The sequence below is a fragment of the Balaenoptera borealis genome, assembly GCF_965194805.1.
Source record: "Balaenoptera borealis genome assembly, chromosome: 20".
Classification (NCBI taxonomy): Eukaryota; Metazoa; Chordata; class Mammalia; order Artiodactyla; family Balaenopteridae; genus Balaenoptera; species Balaenoptera borealis.
The window spans coordinates 52,779,702-52,798,340 of NC_138879.1; the positions used below are offsets into that span (position 1 = coordinate 52,779,702).

Here is an 18,639-nt window from a genome sequence, read left to right on the forward strand (position 1 = left end):
GTTTATAGGTATTGCTTATATTAGTCTTTTTTCTAGGTTTGAAATGTTTCATAATAATTTTTAATTAAAAAAAGATTAAAACTGCAAAAATTTAAAAACTGTGTGTATGTATATATATGTGTATAGTAGCGGCATAAGCGTAATAGTCAGAGATATGGAAGTAAATACCAGAAGAAATAAAAAGAGGAATGGTTAAAAAATAATTTGCTACTGAAGGATGGGACTGGGTAGGAAAAGTGGGCTAGAGGACTGTTGCTTTTCATTATAACCCCTTTTATTATATTATTTAGGTTTTTAACCTTGTGCATGCATTTCTTGCATGAAAAATAAAAACAGTGAAGACAACACCACACACAAAATAAATAATGAAATATAGATCCGTCATGTGGGCCGGCTGCCCCCCCAGAGACCAGTCTCCATGGGAAGCCGAATTATAATCAGAGTGTTGCTGATGAGCATGGCCTCAGCGCATGGAGGGGGTCGCGTGAACCTGATGACAGGGGTCACGCGGTAGAGCCTGCCAGATAACCCAACACGCGTGTGCAAGGGGACCTACATTTCCCTGTAGGTCCCCAGCCTCCAAGTGGCCCAGCTGATCACTGAGTGACACCTTCTTTCTTTAGATGCTAATGCCTTCCAACAGATTCCTACCAAGGCTTGACCTATAAGCCGTCCTGTCACTCAAGGGTGACATTTTGAATCTCCACTTTGCCTTAAAAAATATTCCTTGGAGAGCTACCTTTCCCATTCCCAAGTTCTCGGAGGTCCACCTCAATAGCTGAGCCCAGGTCCTGCCTGCTTACTACACAGTAGGCGTTGTGCTACAACCCACGTTTATCCTTACAGCCATCACTCAGTAAAGTGGGGCAAGGATCTGAGCACTCTTTGCACTGCTGCAGACTGCCTCTCCCAGTGGGGATGCAGCAGGAAAGAGAACTAATGTTTATCGTGTGCACACTGTGTGGCAGGCACTTGGTGTAAGGCCAGCTCCCCGTTCCTCTTCATGAAGAGAACAGGTGACACGGTGTGTTCACAGACACAATTACTGTTCGCCAGTCAGGCACACATACCGGGTCCTGGAAAAGACTCAGTTCTTTTTTTTTCCCTTTCAGTTTTATTGAGATATAATTGACAGACAGCACTGTATAAGTTTAAGGTGTACAGCACATTGATTTAACTTACATACATCATGAAATGATGATCACAATAAGTTTAGTGAACATCTGTCATTTCATAGAGAGGCAAAAGAAAAGAAAAAGAAGAAAAACTTTTTCCTTGTGATGAGAACTCAGGATTTGCTCTCTTAACAACTTTCATATACAACATACAGTAGTGTAATTATATTAATCATGTTCATTACATCCCTAATACTTATTTAGTTTATAACGGGAAGTGTGTACCTTTTGACTGCCTTCATCCGATTCCCCTCCCCCACCCCCTATCTTTGCCTTTGGTAATCACAAATCTGATTTCTTTTTTATAAGTTTGTTTGTTTGAAGTATAATTGACCTACAACACTATGTTAGTTGCAGGTGCACAGCATGGCGATTCGATATTTCTAAACATTACAAAACAATCACCACACAGTCAGTTCTTGACTTCAGATTTGAGTGATAACGAGTTCCCTGGCAGTCCAGTGGTTAGGACTCTGTGTTTTCACTGCCGAGGGCACGGGTTCAATCCCTGGTCCGGGAACTAAGATACCACAAGCTGCACGGCACGGCCAAGAAGAAAAAAAAATGATTTGAGTGGTATATTCCAACCTCCAATGAGTCGAGGTGAGGGAGGCTTCTCCAAGAGGTAAGGCTCTTCCCAGGTCCCATCTTCGGTGGGACCTCGGACCTGGGCCTTTTTCCTGAATGGACTCCCTCTTCCTCCCTCCAGCAGCTCCTGGCTTCATTCTAACTCCTTCTTCCTCTCTCAAGGTCTCACCTTAAGTGTGGCCTCTGGCACGGAGTGGCGGTTATTTCTGTGCTATCTGGTCCTCTCTTGCCAACACATCCTGTGTGCTTTATCACTATGCTACGAGAGGTCTGTCTCCTACTCAGCCTTGAGTCCGTTACCAAGTAGTTTCCAGGCTCAAGGAAAGGGTGGTGGAGGGATGGGAAAGAAAACGCAACTTATCACAAATATTTGATCTTGTTTTTCTCCTCACAACAACCCTGTAGGGCAGGTGTTGATTGTTCTTATTTTGCACGTGAGGAAACAGGCTCAAAGAGATCATTTTCCCACAACCCGGCAGACTGGTGATCTGAAGCCAGAAAAATCTGGCCTCAAGCCCCGTGTTTGATCCCTGTACTCTGATCCCTCCCAGGTGGCTGAGAAACTGGAGATGCTGAAGAAACAGTACGATGAGAAGCTGGCACAGAAGGAGGAGCTTCGCAAGAAGTCCGAGGAGATGGAGGTGAAGCTGGAACGAGCCGGGATGCTGGTGTCTGGGTTGGCTGGCGAGAAGGCCCGATGGGAGGAGACGGTGAAGGTGAGATCATTGCACCACCTGGCTGTCCTTCTTCCCTGCCCACCAGTGCCAAGAGCTCCCGTCCCGTTTAGGTTGAGGGACAGGCGGGGGGAATGGGGATACTTGGGTGTAGGGACATCCAAGAATGGGGCATGGGAGTTCTTCCCCTCCACCTCCTCACATTTGGTGAGAATAGTAGAAGCAGAGACTTTTTGTACCATGGGGGATCTGCTTCTGGGTTTAGGTAGGGCTGGAAAGCACACACGAGGACCCTTGACATAGCCCACTGGCCTGATTGAAGCCAACCTGGGGCATGTCGTCTCTACCCTCGGTGAGCTCCTGGCTTCACAAGAGGGTTAGGCCTTATCATAAGAAATAAACATTGCTGTTAAAGATGGGGAACTCAAGGGAGTTCCCTGGTGGCCTAGTGGTTAGGATTCGGCACTATCACTGCCATGGCCCGGCTTCGATCCCTGGTTGGGGAACTGAGATTCCTGTAAGCCGCACGGCATGGCCCAAATATGAAGAAAAGGGAAAAAAGGACGGGGAACTCAAAAGTTGTGAGAGTAGGTTAGAGTTCTCAGCGTGCAAGGTCTAGGAGAGGCAAAGACTCTCTCTGATCTGGATAGTGTCCAGAGGAGAGTGCCTTCACAGCAGTCCAGGTATCTCCAGGCTGGGGGCCCAGGCAGCCTTACACCTCCCCTGCTGTCCTCCAGGGCCTGGAGGGGGATCTGGGCTACCTGGTGGGAGACTGTCTCCTGGCAGCTGCCTTCCTGTCCTACATGGGACCCTTCCTGACCAACTACCGGGATGAGATCGTCAACCAAATCTGGATCAGGAAGGTGAGGCAGGGCTTAGGCGTGACGAGTGAGCTCATGGGCTCTGAGATTGTGGCCTTTGGGAGTAACAGAGATGTCAGGAAGGGGCAGGGGTGCTGGGCTCAGATCTCCAGGCTGAAGCTTGGGGCTCTTCTCACCCAGATCTCGGAGCTGCAAGTTCCTTGCTCACCCCACTTCACCTTTGATAAATTCCTGTCCAATCCTACCAAAGTTCGGGACTGGAACATCCAAGGGTTGCCCTCGGATGCCTTCTCCACTGAGAATGGCATCATCGTCACTCGTGGCAACAGGTAAGGATGCTGCTGGGAGCACGAGGCCGAGTAAGGGCAGAGCCTGTCTTCTGACTCACGCTTCCTCCTTCAGGTGGGCACTGATGATTGATCCTCAGGCCCAGGCCCTGAAATGGATCAAGAACATGGAAGGAAGTCAGGTATAAGGCTGGGGGACTGACTTGTCCCCTTAGATTCTCTTCCCAAGCCTAACTCTTCCTGAGGTCCTTCCCTTAGGCCATTACCCCCCTTGTATCCTGCAGCATTTCTTGCGTCTTTTCCCTTGCTCTCTAGGGCCTACAGATCATCGATCTGCAGATGAGCGATTACCTTCGAGTCCTAGAAAAGGCCATCCAGTTTGGACACCCAGTACTGCTCCAGAACGTGCAGGAGTATCTGGACCCCACACTCAACCCTGTGCTCAACAAATCTGTAGCTCGAACTGGTGAGGGCCCAGGCTTATTGTGGGATTGGGCTGGAGGACAAATCCTAGAGCCCAGCCAAGTCAGACACAGGGGAAGAAAGGACTGGGTCTTTGGCTCTGTCCTCTACTTACCTGTCCTTGTATTCAGACAGCCCTGGGCTGGGGCCATTAGGGCAGGCTGAGTCACTGCTACTGGATTCCAGTTGGGGAACAATGGGTCAGCCCACACCTGGTCACGTGGGGTCCTTGCCTTTGACCCTCCTGCGGGTGCAGGTGGTCGGCTGCTGATGCGCATCGGCGATCAGGAGGTGGAATACAATACCAGTTTCCGATTCTACATCACCACCAAGCTCTCCAACCCCCACTACAGCCCAGAGACCTCAGCCAAGACCACCATTGTCAACTTTGCTGTCAAAGAACAGGTGGGTGGGAGCTGATGCCTAGACTGAACTAGGGTGCACCCGGAAGGGCTGTAGAGTCCGGCAGGACTGAGAAAAGGCTAAGATTGTGTCGGGCAGCTGCAGATGCGGGGCTTGAGAGGGGTAAAGGGATGAAACGGGTAAAGGTCACCGCAGTGGGATTCTCACCACGAGTCCTGGCGATCCCAGGGCCTGGAGGCCCAACTGCTGGGCATCGTGGTCCGGAAGGAGCGGCCGGAGCTGGAGGAGCAGAAGGACTCGCTGGTCATCAATATCGCCGCTGGCAAGAGGAAGCTCAAGGAGCTGGAGGACGAGATCCTTCGGTGAGACCTTGCCTCCCCCGACCCCCGGCCCGCCGGTCTCGCAGGCCTGACTACAGCCCCGGGGGGCTGATGGGGGGGCCTCCCCACCCCCCCACCCCAGCCCAGTACCCCTAAAGCCTCTCCATCCACGTGCCTCTTGGCTTCCCTCCAGGCTGCTGAACGAGGCCACAGGCTCCCTGCTAGACGACGTGCAGCTGGTGAACACCCTGCAGACCTCCAAGATAACCGCCACGGAGGTGACAGAGCAGCTGGAGACCAGCGAAACCACGGAGATCAACATCGACCTGGCCCGAGAGGTGAGCCCCTGCGCCCTCCGGCCCGGCCCCCTCCTTGCCCGAGCCCCGGCCCCTCCGGCCCTGACTCCGCCCCCTCCGCAGGCTTACCGCCCGTGCGCCCAGCGGGCCTCGGTGCTGTTCTTCGTGCTCAACGACATGGGCCGCATCGACCCCATGTACCAGTTCTCGCTGGACGCCTACATCAGCCTCTTTATCCTCAGCATCGACAAGAGCCATCGCAGCAACAAGCTGGAGGACCGCATCGACTACCTGAACGAGTACCACACCTACGCCGTCTACAGGTCTGCGCGCCTCCCCGCGCGCCGCGCGAGCTCGGCGGGAGGCCCGGTGGCTCTCCGCCGACCCCTCTTGCTACTTGTGCCTTCGTGCTGCCCCATGCCACCGCTCCTGTCCCCCTGCTCCTCTCTCCATACACTTGCCCTGGGTGGCGTCCACGGTCGGGGTCTAACCATCATCCACGGGCTGACTAGTCCCTGTTTCAGTGTATCTTCTCTTCAGGTCTCCCTTGAGCATTAGCCTTGTGTGTAGGACCGTCTCCTATACCAGCACTTCTCAAACGGTTCACGTGCCCACGACGCACTGGGAATCGTGTTAGAATGCAGACTCAGATTCAGTAGGTCTGGGCTGGGGCCTGGGAGCCTGCATCTCTAACAAGCGCCAGGTGAAGCTGCTGCCCTTGGTCTGTGGCTCGCACTTCGAGTAGCGAGGTTCCTGACCCCTCTGCCTGGACGTCCCACAGACCCTTCAAGTTCAGCTTGTTTCACATCAAACTCGTTATCTTCCCTCTTTCTTCGGGGCCACACCCCTGAGTGGCACCAACACCCACCTCCCAGGCACCCAAGCCAGAAGCCAGGAGGTGTTCCTGACTCTTCGCTGTCCCTCACCCCTCAGATCCGTCACCATGTTTTGCTCATGATTCTTTCTGCAAACTGTTCCCCCACCCCACCCGGGTCTCCCCAGTGCCATGACTGCACTTCAGTGGAGGCCGCCGTGATCTTTCTGAATTCCCCAACGGACTCCCAACAGGTCCTTCTGCCTCCGAGTCTGTCCCTCTCTAATCTGTCCTCCTGCAGGCGCCAGCGTGAGCCTTTCAAACACAGAAATCTGGCCATGCCACTCCCGGCTTACACTCTTTGGTGGTTGTTTCGTGTCCAGTGGCCACAAAGTCCTCCGTGCCTTGGCCACCACCTGCCTCCCAGCCTCACCTTTCCCCTCCTTACGCTGGATGCCTGAGCACCGCTGACCCCCCTGCACGCCATGGTTTTCCCGCCCCCACTGCCTGCTTTGCTTGTGCTCTGAGCTCTCCCTGGCGTCCTCCCCTCTCCGCTCTGCCGCATCACTCGGTAACTCGGCTATACCTCCGGCAGCTCTGCTCCAGGCAGGGCGGGGGCTGCCACCCTTGTATAGGACTCATCACGTCCTATGGTAGCCGATGGCCTCTCGCCTGTCCTCCCCACTCTACCTGACTTCCTCCAGCACAAAGACTGCGCTTGTTCATCTTTGTGTCTTCAGGACCTGGCAGAGTACCTGGCACGTAGCAGGGGTCCAGTCGTTGTTGAGGAAACTCTGGGGAAACCACGTCCTCTCTCTAGTGCCCCGAGTGCTTGGCTGTTTACAGGAGGTTTGGATTCGAAGCTGAGTAAGACCCTCCTTCTGTGTAGGGCTCTGTGATGGTCTGCTCTTCTCTCAGGAGGCATTCATGCTGAGTACCCTGCCTCCCGCACCCCCATCCCCTGTCCCCTCCCAGGTACACCTGCCGCACCCTTTTCGAGCGCCACAAGCTGCTGTTCAGCTTTCAGATGTGTGCCAAGATCCTGGAGACTTCCGGCAAACTCAACATGGATGAATACAACTTCTTTCTGCGCGGGGGCGTGGTGAGTGGAGCAGAGGGCACATCGGAGGGTGGGGCGGACGAGGCTGGGGATGGACTCCAGACCCAGAGGGTAAGGCCCGAGGCTCCAGCGAGTGCGCGTGCGCGGAGGAACGCTGGCAGGAGCAGGCGCCTGACAAACTCCTGGGGGGGCCGCGGGGGGTGACTTGCCTTGTGCCTCCTTGCCCGAGTTACAGGCGGGGCTTTGGGCCCCTTACCTGCGACCAGCTGATTGGTATGAGCTGGCCACTCTTTCACTGCTTCTCAGGCCACTCCTTCCCCAGCCTAATTTCGTGGCCACCATTACACTTTCTCCCTTGTAAACAGCCTCAGCCCCTTTGCACACCACCCCCCCTCACCCCCGGCACGGTGTGGCATTTGCTCGCTGAAGCTACCGCTCTGGTAAGATCCAGCTCTCCTTCCCCTCTGTCCCAGTGTGGCCCATGCAGCTGAGCTTGGCTGGAGAAAAACATGCCCACACCAACTGGACTCACTTTAAATCCATGACTGTACACCTCAGGTGGGCCCTTAAAGCTGCCAACCATACCACGGTTCCCTGATCCGTCAGCACACCCTCCTTGGACAACAGTTTCGTTCCTTTTGCCACCTTCACTTCACCTCTCATCTGGATTTTAGCAAGAGCCTCTGCCATCCCTAGTCTCTCAACACAGCGACCAGAGAGATTCTTTGAAAATGGATGCCCCATCACTGATGTCATCCCCCGCTGCCCAGCTCCACACTCCGTCCACTCCAGCTGCACGGGCCTCCTCCCGTCGCAGACATATCCCACCCCAGGGCCTTTGCACTGGCTGTCCCTTCTGCCAGAAAATTGTTCCCCCTCCCCTCCTTCAAGTCTTGATTTAAATCTCACCTCACTGAGATTTCCTTGACTCTCTTATTTAGTATTTCAGACTACCCCCAGCACTTCCAATCTGCCTTATCCTCCTCAACCTATTCTCTTTTTCCGTGGCACTGCCACCTTTATCGTACTAGATAATTTACTTGTTATGTTTTTGGTTCAGTATCCGCTGTCTCATGTTGGAAAATAATCTCCTCAAGCGCAGGGGTGTTTGTCTGTTTTGTTCAGTGGTGTGTCCCAGGTGCTTAAAACACATAGTTGGTGAACAACAAATATTTGTTAAAAAGGGTAAATGAGTGAGTGAACAGTTAGTTTGTGCTTCTGTGAAGGGTGAGGCTGCAATTGAAATCATTCGGGTAGGAGGCATTATTGCCAGGCAACCACCAGAGGGCGCCCTCTTCCTAACTTCGGACTGTGCCATCTCCGCACAGCGTCTCAAGAGACCTAGCCCCCCCACCGCCCCCGCCACCCCACTTATTTCCCCAATAAAGGTGAATTCCGATTCACCTCAGATTCCTGTATTTATTTCTTCATTTTGTTTCATGAAATACTCATCATGGCTTTTCCACCTTGAAAAGAGAGATAATTCTTCTTTTGGGGTGTTCCTGGTCAATCGTTTTCTCCTCGCCACCCTCCCCCCCCAGGTCCTGGATCGCGAGGGCCAAATGGATAACCCCTGTACCAGCTGGCTCGCAGACGCCTACTGGGATAACATCACAGAGTTGGACAAACTGACCAACTTCCACGGGCTCATGAACTCCTTTGAACAGTATCCTCGTGACTGGCACCTGTGGTACACCAATGCCACCCCGGAGAAGGCTATGTTGCCAGGTGCCTGGGCGCCAGGCCTCCCTCTCCTGCCTCTCTCCCGCCCTCGTTCAGCCGCGTGCCCGCTCTTCCCTCTCTGATTCCTCCCCTCTCTCTCCCAAGTTCCCTCAGCGCACCTGCCTTCTGACCCAGCGTTCCTGCAGGTGCCCCTTTGTTTACATCCCCTGCTCTTCCCGACTCACTCTCCCTGCGATTACTCACCTCACCCCCAGGTGAGTGGGAGAACGCCTGCAATGAAATGCAGCGGATGCTGATCGTTCGCTCCCTGCGCCAGGACCGCGTGGCGTTCTGCGTAACCTCCTTCATCGTCTCCAACCTTGGCTCCCGCTTCATTGAGCCGCCTGTGCTAAACATGAAGTTGGTCAGTGGCTTGGTTTCCTCCCCGCCTCCCTCTCCCTGTCCCAGTCGGCCGCCCGCATTTCCTCAGTCTCTGTCCCACTGCCTCACCCGGCCTTCTGCCTGAGCCCACGCCCTGTGCTGCCGGCAGGTGATGGAAGACTCAGCCCCGCGGACCCCACTCATATTTATCCTGTCCCCCGGCGTGGACCCCACCAGTGCCCTGCTCCAGCTGGCAGAGCACACAGGCATGGCCCAGCGCTTCCATGCCCTGTCTCTGGGCCAGGGCCAGGCCCCCATCGCGGCTCGGCTTCTCCGAGAGGGTGTGGTTCAGGGTCAGTGTCCGCCCTGTTCTTCTGCCCCCATCTGTGTCCCTGGCCCGACTACCCACCACCTGCCACCTCCTTCGCCCTGCTGTAACTGCAGCTCCCACTTCTCCAGAAGGCCCCAGGGTGGCACCTGAGCATTTGGACCCCATCTGTCCCAACCACCACACACACTCAGGTGGAAAGTGGGGGGACAGGTGGGGCATAGGGAATGGTTGCCACCACATCCAGCATCTCCTTGCAGGACATTGGGTGTTTCTGGCCAACTGCCACCTGTCGCTGTCATGGATGCCTCACCTGGACAAACTGGTGGAACAGCTGCAGGTGGAGGATCCCCACCCTTCCTTCCGCCTCTGGCTCAGCTCCAGCCCCCACCCAGACTTCCCTATCTCGATCTTGCAGGCCAGCATCAAGATGACCACAGAGCCGCCAAAGGTATGGGCAACTGACAGCCAGCAGCGACCGTGCCATCTGGCCTACCTTTCCTCTTCCAGGCCTCAGAGAGAGAGTTTAACCTTAACAGCAACACGGCTTTTTTTGATTCTACTGTCCTCTAAAAAATTCCACCTCCTTTCTCTCTTCTGTGTGCCAAACTCTTAGAACATAATAGTAATAGCTAACATCTCTTGAGTGTTATTATATGCCAGGCATTGTTCTAAATGCTTTACATTTATTAATCCATTTAACACACACACACACCTATCAGGTAAGTACTATCACCCCCATTTTACAGGTAGGAAAAGGAGGCAAAGAAAGTGTGTATAACTAGCGCTTGGACCCTTCAGACCCTTCCTCCTCCCGACATTTCCTTACATTCTTTCCCAGATGTCACTTCCCGGCCTTTCTCCTTCCTACCCTCCAACTCTATTGAAAATTTTATCTCCAATATTACAAGGTCACCGTTGAATGCAATCAGTGAATTGCAGATTTAAAATCTGATGATGTTGCTGCATCCTACCCACTTACCTCCTACTTAAATCTATTTTAGTAGCTTTTCATTGCTTTTAATCAAGATCAAAACCCTAGTCACATGGCCTGTGTGCCCCAGCGGGCACCTCCCCAGCTTTGTCGGTCACCGCTCTCCCCTTCACTTTCTTTGCTCTACCTACACCGTTGATTTTTAAATTGCTTTATTGTTCTTCCTTGATAGACCCTGTATTCTCCTGCTTGGGGCTTTTGCATGTGCTGCCCTCCCTGCTTTCCTCCCCGTCCCCTCCTTTGCCCCTTCAGGTCTCAGCCCCACCAGCACTTTCTCAGAAAGACTCTGACCTCCATGTCTAGGTAACACTCCTAAAACCTTCACCACTCCCTCTGGTCTTCCTGCTGTGGGGAATTTTACACGTATTAGTGTGATTCTGGTTGATGCCTGACTTCTTCTCTAGACTGTAAGCTCCAAGAAGAGGGCAGAGGCCATGTCTTTTTTCTCCCCTCACCGTTTTGCTCATCCTATGACTAACACAGGGACGCGCATGTAGTAGGCGCTCAATAAATGAGGACCGTTTGAATGCACAGGTGTGTGGATGTCTTTCATCATTAAATCCTTTTTGACCACCTGGAGGCAGCTGGCACAGTTGACTGTCCCTCTCCCTGGTTTCCCTGACACACACTTCTGGTCCCCCCCTCTGTTTCTTGCCACATTATTTATTACTTCTGTGTTTCTTTCTCCTCCTGTCCTTTCCTCATTCTACATTTCCTCCTTTCACAAGTTGATGGAGAAATTGTCCTCTTCCTGATTTCAACCCCAATCCCCATCTCTGGCTCCAGTATCAAACTCAGTGCCGGGTCTGAATTCCATCTGGTTACGAAGCATTTCTTTTTGGCACACCAGCACCATAAATCCCACGCTCTCAAAACAAGTCATCCTCCGCGTAGATTACCTCCTCATCCCATTTTTGTTAATGGTGCCACTAATTTTTAAAAATATATGTTTAAAGTTGATTTTTATTTATATTCTTTTCTGCCAACAAAAGCATTCTGTACCCCCATTTAAAAATGTCAAAACAGTCCAGAAATGTGTTGCCAAAGAAACAGAATTTTTTTTTTTTAGTTCATTTTTTAAGAGCCTTTCTTATTGCCTTCTAAGAGAGGTGTGTGCCTTGGTAGCCCGTGGGCCCTCTGTTGGCTGAGCCCCACCCTCTGTGATGGGTAGAGATGTGTTGGCCCTGAGGTAGGTGCTGTTTAGGTCGGCATGATAAGCAGTGAGCGTGGAGGCAATGATGAATTGGAGCAAAACCCAGGAGGAGAGAGGAATCAGAGAGGATGGCTCTGCCGTGGTTGGGTCACCAGAGGAGAGGGCCCTGTTCTAGCTCAACCCAGGAGAGCCTCCTGTGAAATGCTGCTTGCTGGTGACGCAGAACCTTCCTGCGACCCACCAAACCTTCAGAGAAAGTAGGACGTTCAGGGTATAGTTGGTGCAACCAGATTTCTTTTGGAAGCTGACAAAGAGGCCAATATTTTTAAAATATTTTATTTGGAAATAATTTTAAACTTACAGAAAAGTTGTAAGAATAATAGTACAAAGAACCCTCACATGTATGTTACCCAAATTCATCTGTTGTTAACATTTTGTCCCACTTGCCTTACCGTTTGATCTCTGTCTGGTTTTCTCTCTCTTCTCACTCACACTTCTTCTGAAACATTTGAGAGCGCATTGCATGTATCCTGGCCCTTTACTGCTACATACTTCAGTGTATTTCAGTGTAAAGGGCTCAGTCCTAAGAATAAGAATGTTTTCTTATATAATTGCAAGCACAGTTGCCAACTTCAATAAATTGATACACTCTTTTAATCTAAATGTATTATATACTCCAATTTTGTTAAATGTCCCAATCATGTCATATATATACAGATGGGTTTCTGGGCCCTTTATTCAGTTCACTGGTCAACTTGTTTATCCTGGGGTCAATGTACACTGTCTTAATTACTATATAGCCCTATAATAATTCTTGATAGCTGGGAAGGCAAGTCCCCTCACCAATGTCCTTCTCCAGGATATTCCTGACCTTTTATTCTCCAACATAAATTTTGGAACTAGCTTGTCAGGTTTTCACCAGAAAAATTCTATTGATCAATTTGGGGGAAATCATCGTCTTTAGGATATTGAGCCTCCCAATCCATGAGTATAGTAGGTCTCTCCATTTATTCTTTTTTTTTTTTTTTTTTTTTTTTTGGCTGTGTCGGGTCTTTGTTGCTGCGCACGGGCTTTCTCTAGTTGCGGCGAGCGGGGGCTACTCTTCCTTGTGGTGCGCGGGCTTCTCATTGCAGTGGCTTCTCTTGTTGTGGAGCACAGGCTCTACGCGCACGGGCTTCAGCAGTTGCAGCACGCGGGCTTCAGTAGTTGTGGCGCGCTGGCTTAGTTGCTCCGCAGCATGTGGGATCTTCCCGGACCGGGGACTGAACCTGTGTCCCCTGCGTTGGCAGGCAGATTCTAAACCACTGCGCCACCAGGGAAGTCCCTGTTCTTTATTTCAATAAAGTTTTGTAAGTTTCTCTATAAAGATGTGTAAAGGGAATTCCCCGGTGGTCCAGCGGTTAGGACTCGGTGGTTTCACGGTATTTTACATAATTTGATGATGTTATAAATGGTATTTTTAAAAATTATATTTTCTTTTTGTTATTGGTCTATCCAATGTTCTTACTTCTGTTTTCTCCCTGCTCCATTCTGTCCATCGTATACGAGTCTTCTTAAAATACTCTTTCAACGTATCACTGTCCTACTTAAGACAGAAATGGCTCCAGGATACCTGGTGAATCAGGTCCAAACGGCTCCAACTGCCCTTCTTATTGCACTCCATCTGCTCATGGCCATTCTTTCCCCACCTGAGCACTTGCACTTGATTTCAGTTAGACTTCTCTTCTCACTTTATCTCCCCTTTGTGCCTTTATTTCTTCAATTCTTCCCATCTCTGGGAAACTAAGGCCCTCCTCTCAGCCTCGTCACATCCTTCCCATTTGTAAGACTTAGGCCAAATCCCAACCTGTTCATGAAGCCGGATAAATCCAATCACATAGAACATTCCTCCTTGATGAGACACTATCTATTGACCCTTTGCCCATAGTTGTGTACATTTTTCTTCATCAGTAGTGCACGTTTATGTTTCTGTGCATATTTTCTGGCACTCCCAAATTGAGTCGGCCTACCCACCATTGAGAACATCGTGGTTGAGGGGATCAAAAGGCGGGGGGGGGGGGTGCGGAGACAAGAAGACAGGGCTGCCACTAGCCCATCCAGTGTCCGTGTGTGAATCAGGGAAAGGCACGCAGCCCCGTGAATGAGCGCACACCCTGGCATGCAGCTCAAGGGCTGGATTTCAGCCTCCACTCATCCCTTCAGCCAGTGCCCTTGTGCAATGGGCAACCTCCACAACTGTACACGACGGTGCTAGTGGCAGGGCCAAGCAAGATGCATGTCATCCCACCTCTGTACTTCATTGTCCCCAGGGCCTAAAGGCCAACATGACCCGTCTTTACCAACTGATGACAGAACCACAGTTTTCCCGCTGCTCCAAACCCTCCAAGTATAAGAAGCTGCTGTTTGCACTGTGCTTCTTCCACTCTGTGTTACTTGAACGCAGAAAGTTCCTGCAGCTCGGCTGGAACATCATCTGTGGCTTCAATGACTCCGACTTTGAGGTTTGTGCTAACCAGGGTCCCTCATCCCAGCCCTGTCTCCTTACACTTCCTGCCCCATGGCTGTCCTGCAGGAATAGCCACTGACAGGAAGCCTGTGTTAAAGCGACCCTGGAAGGGTTCCTGCCATAACTGTGCGTGGGGCTGGGGGCTCGGGCTGGGACCGCACACAGGTGTCAGAGAACTTGCTGAGCCTCTACCTGGACGAGTATGAGGAGACGCCCTGGGATGCGCTCAAGTACCTCATCGCTGGTGTCAACTATGGCGGACACGTCACGGATGACTGGGACCGGCGCTTGCTCACCACCTACATCAACGACTACTTCTGTGAGCAGGCTCTATCCACCCCCTCCTACAGGTGAGAGGGGCGCTGAATGGGCTGGGGGCAGGGGAAGTGCGTGAGGAGAGAATGTGAGATTGGGAGAAGGCAGGCTTTGTGGGACTGTGGGGCGGGGGGTGGAGCAAGAGCCAGGAGTTGGAGGAATGGGGTCTTGGCCTGGCATGGGAGCCCCAGAGTCCCCACGACACAGGGATAATTATGCGGTGGCTCCCCAGGTTGTCAGTATTGGAGACCTATTTCATCCCCAAGGATGGGAGCCTGGCCTCATACAAGGAGTACATTAGCATGTTGCCCAGCATGGACCCCCCCGAGACCTTTGGCCAGCACCCTAATGCAGATGCGGCCTCCCAGATCACTGAGGCACGAGCTCTCTTTGAGACTCTGCTTTCCCTGCAACCCCAGATTACACCCACCAGGGCCGGAGACCAGAGCCGGGAAGAGAAGGTAAGGACAGACAGACACCTGGGGGAGGGAAAGCAATGAGGAAGAGGGGTCTGCACTCAGAGCTCAGAGCTCCTGCCTCGGCAGGTCCTTGAGTTGGCTGCTGATGTGAAACAGAAGATCCCTGAAATGATCGACTATGAAGGGACCCGAAAACTGCTGGCTATGGACCCCTCCCCACTCAATGTGGTGCTTCTTCAGGAGATTCAGAGATACAACAAGCTTATGGAGACCATCCTGTAAGATGGAGGGCGGTTCTGTGGAACGTGGTGAGGGAGCACGAGGAAAGGCCTTCACTCCCTGCCTGTGATGGCTCTCCCAGGCCCATCCCATCCCTAACCCTCCACCTTACCCTGTTCAGGTTCTCACTGACAGACCTAGAAAAAGGCATCCAGGGCCTCATCGTCATGTCTACAAGCCTGGAAGAGATTTTCAATTGCATCTTTGATGCCCATGTCCCTCCGCTCTGGGGAAAGGCAAGATTACATTACTGTTGATCCTAATCCAACAATGAACTCTCCTTTCACCCCTGGGCCGGTGACCTCCTGGTTTTAAGGAAGCATGTAGCAAAAAGCAGTGAGCCTGGGCTTTGGGGCCAGACAAGTTCAAGGTGGAAATCTGACTCTGCCCTTTACTGACTGACTTTGAAAAGTTATTTAGTTAGAAGCTTACTCAGGGTAAGTTCCTAGCCTCTCCAAGGATGTTTCAAGGATTCCCAGTACTGTGCACAATGCTAGAAGGTGCTTCATTAATGGTAACTGGTTAATATTACTGGTGCTATTGTTAATAGTTGTCATTTTATGCTTCTTTCCTGGGAGTTGGCTTTTGGAGAGCTGTGCCGAACTATGATTGGGGAACAGGGGCTGACAGCATATATTCTTCTTATAGCTGCTCCAAGTGTTGAAACAAGGATTTGAATGCATGAATAAGTGAATGAATAAACACACACTGCCTTCTCCTCCTCCAGGCATATCCCTCACAAAAGCCATTGGCTTCATGGACCCGGGACTTGGCCATGCGGGTGGAACAGTTTGAGCTGTGGGCCAGCCGCACACGGCCTCCTGTGATCTTCTGGCTGTCTGGCTTCACCTTTCCCACTGGCTTCCTCACTGCTGTCCTGCAGTCTTCAGCTCGCCAAAACAATGTGAGCAATGTGGAAAGTGTGATGGGGACGGTTGCTGAGGATATGTATCTGCTCTCCTCTTTGGGGGTCCTCCCTTATTCTCACCTTCAATCCCCAGATTTCAGTGGACAGCCTCTCTTGGGAGTTTATTGTTTCCACTGTGGACGACAGCAACCTAGTGTATCCACCCAAGGTGGGAGCCAGATGTGCTCGGGGTTCCGAGCAGAGGGGGTTCTGGTGGAGGAGGAGGGTGCTGGGAGCAAAGGTGGGAAACAATTGGTTGAGAGGGGAGGAGAGGTGGCAGGACAGGGGTGCTGGCAACTGAGGGTCTAGATTTCCCCCCAACCTGCCCCCATGTCTCCCCAGGATGGTGTCTGGGTTCGGGGCCTATACCTGGAGGGTGCTGGCTGGGACCGGAAGAACTCCTGCTTGGTGGAGGCAGAGCCCATGCAGCTTGTCTGCCTCATGCCCACCATCCACTTCCGGCCTACAGAGAGCCGCAAGAAGAGTGCCAAGGGTGGGACAGTTCCCTCAAGCTTGCCTGCTCCATCCCTAGTTTGGATCCTAACCCAGTCTCTGCTCCACCCCTCCCCCACACTTGCTCCTGCCCTGCTCTGCCAGAGGCTTCAGGGTCTGACTCTTTCTCCTCTCCTTCCCCGAAGGCATGTACTCCTGTCCCTGCTATTACTATCCCAACCGGGCAGGCAGCTCAGACCGCGCATCCTTTGTCATTGGCATCGACCTCCGCTCTGGGACCATGACATCTGATCATTGGATCAAGAGGGGCACTGCTCTACTAATGAGCCTGGATAACTGAGAGGACCTCCCCTTCTTCACCGCTTGAGGGAGGGTCGAGGACTCTAAAAGCCAAGGCTGATAATGCACCTCGGACAGACGCTGGACCTCACTCTGGCCTTGACCTTGGTTGAATTTGTCGTCTGAGGGGGCCCTGGTAGTACCCGGTTGTGCTAGCCATAAAGGTGGGAGAATTGTATTGGAGCTCAGTGCATTAAAACACCCACAACCACAAGCCTTAAGTCTCTCAATGGGATGCTGGGGGTTTGGGGAAGGAGGAAGCCCAGGCCTTACGGAGGATGAGAGCTCCTATGAGTAGCTACTGGACCGGGAAAGGAGCAAGGGAAGTGGGAGGTCTTGAGAGGGAGGGGAGGCGTGGCCTTGAACGAATGGGCAGGGCCGTGGGGCCTAAAGAAGATGTGGCTAAATCTCTGGGCAGGACTTGAGCGAGTGGGGCGGGGCTTACTTTGGAAGGGCGCGTGATCCAAACGGAATAGGGGTTTGTCAGGCAGGGATCTGTGCTGGACCCCCGTACCTTGCACCCTGAACCCTGTACCCCGCATTCGGCATCCTATTCGGCACCTGTGCTGAGGCGAGCGGGACCGGCAGAAAGCGGGGCGGAGCCTGAGAGAGGGACTTAGGCGCGGGGAGGGGCGGGACCATGAGAAGGGGGCGGGGCTGGGGCGCGGAGGGTAGGGGGGCGGTGTTTGTGTTGGAAAATCCAACTGCGCCACGGGGCGGAGCGGCCCCCCCAGCCCCGGCCTGGGAGAGGGGGGGGCCGCTCGACCCCCTGGGTGACCTTGGGGAACCTGAACACCTGGGACACCCCAGAACCAGGTAACGGGGAGCCGCGAAGGCGTCTGGAAAGGGAAACCATCTCCGCGCAGTGGGGCGGGACTGCTGAGTCGCAAGAAGGGTAGAGCTGGGGATGGACGTTCGGGTCTCTGGAAAGGAAGGCACTGGGAAGAAGACTGGGCGTAGGCATCTGGGTCCCCTAGAAAAGAGCAGGGCGGGGGTGAGGGAAGAGCTGGGCGGCAGATGTCCTGGGTTCCGGATGTCGACAGGGGCCCGAAAGGACTGACTCCCTGTTCCTCTTGGGCTGGGATTCCCCTTCCCGACCCTAGGGCGGGGGCGGGGCGCGGCGGTCCCTAACTGAAGGGCAGGACCAAAGATCAGGGTTTGCAGTTAGGTCAGTGCGATGGCCTCTTGAGGGCGGGTGTAGTCAGGGATGTGTCTCAGGTCCCGGGCCGCGCCAAGTCTCTCTCTGGTTCTTCCCACGGGTGAGGTATGTAGCCTCAGCTCTGACCCTCACACTGGGAGCCCCGACAGCTTCCCAGCGGTAGCCTTCGCCCCCATCCCGTCCACCGCACGTCACCTCCCTGCACTCGGCCTCACCCCGATAGTCTCCTCATCCCCGGTCCTGCCCCCACTCTGACACCTCCCGTTCCTAGCTTCTCGCCCTTCTCGGGCCCTTCTCCGCTGAACCTTCGCGACGTAGCCGCGAGATGGCGAGAGCGAGACGCACAGCGCGACTCAGGGGCTTGGGGTGGGGGATGTGGCCGTGAAAGCAGCCGAAGCCCCCCGCCCCGGCCAGAGGGAAAGGTGGGCTGAGGTGCTTGTTTGACTTCCTGTCATCTCGGTCCCCCTCACAGGAAATTGTGGTCGGGAGGGCAAAGGGCATGGGCGGGGGAGGGGGTAGGGACTCCGCCTCCCGGAGCTGGGGTAAATAGTGGGGAGGGGGCACGCGGGCAGGTTGCTAAGCAACGCAGATTCGCTTCCTGTCTGCCGTGGCTTGTGGCTGATTTAGGATGGGAGTTGGCAGAGTGGGGGGCTGGGAGACTGCGGCGAAGGTCGAGGGCAGGTCGCCTGGTTCTCGAGACAGGGAGATCCCTAGGAGGAAGCAGGGGAGCAGCGAGCGAGCTGCGCTGCCACAGAAACGGACTCGGCGTTGGTCCGGAGGGAGGCGGGACCCAGGCGCGGCGCTGAGCTCAGCTCTCCTTCCCTCCCGGGGGTTGCTTGCCCTGTTGCCAGAGTAACTGGAGAGCTAGACTCAGGAGCCGGATT

General features: G+C 53.4%; 1 protein-coding gene across 1 annotated transcript in view; it reads left to right on the forward strand.

Annotated features, from left to right (window-relative positions):
• DNAH2 (dynein axonemal heavy chain 2) overlaps positions 1-16,810 on the forward strand; it is a 96,184-nt gene extending 79,374 nt beyond the window's left edge. Inside the window, exons 65-87 of the mRNA XM_082371452.1 lie at positions 2,315-2,479; positions 3,175-3,300; positions 3,439-3,587; positions 3,661-3,727; positions 3,861-4,011; positions 4,264-4,412; positions 4,599-4,732; positions 4,884-5,028; positions 5,110-5,309; positions 6,776-6,902; positions 8,402-8,588; positions 8,798-8,946; positions 9,073-9,256; positions 9,492-9,682; positions 13,688-13,879; positions 14,050-14,234; positions 14,432-14,660; positions 14,745-14,896; positions 15,019-15,133; positions 15,625-15,801; positions 15,899-15,973; positions 16,147-16,297; positions 16,443-16,810. Of these exons, the coding sequence (XP_082227578.1) occupies positions 2,315-2,479; positions 3,175-3,300; positions 3,439-3,587; positions 3,661-3,727; positions 3,861-4,011; positions 4,264-4,412; positions 4,599-4,732; positions 4,884-5,028; positions 5,110-5,309; positions 6,776-6,902; positions 8,402-8,588; positions 8,798-8,946; positions 9,073-9,256; positions 9,492-9,682; positions 13,688-13,879; positions 14,050-14,234; positions 14,432-14,660; positions 14,745-14,896; positions 15,019-15,133; positions 15,625-15,801; positions 15,899-15,973; positions 16,147-16,297; positions 16,443-16,597 (3,555 nt within the window). The 3' untranslated portion in view covers positions 16,598-16,810. The remainder of the gene's footprint in view (positions 1-2,314; positions 2,480-3,174; positions 3,301-3,438; positions 3,588-3,660; positions 3,728-3,860; positions 4,012-4,263; positions 4,413-4,598; positions 4,733-4,883; positions 5,029-5,109; positions 5,310-6,775; positions 6,903-8,401; positions 8,589-8,797; positions 8,947-9,072; positions 9,257-9,491; positions 9,683-13,687; positions 13,880-14,049; positions 14,235-14,431; positions 14,661-14,744; positions 14,897-15,018; positions 15,134-15,624; positions 15,802-15,898; positions 15,974-16,146; positions 16,298-16,442) is intronic.
• The last annotated feature ends 1,829 nt before the right edge of the window (positions 16,811-18,639 follow it).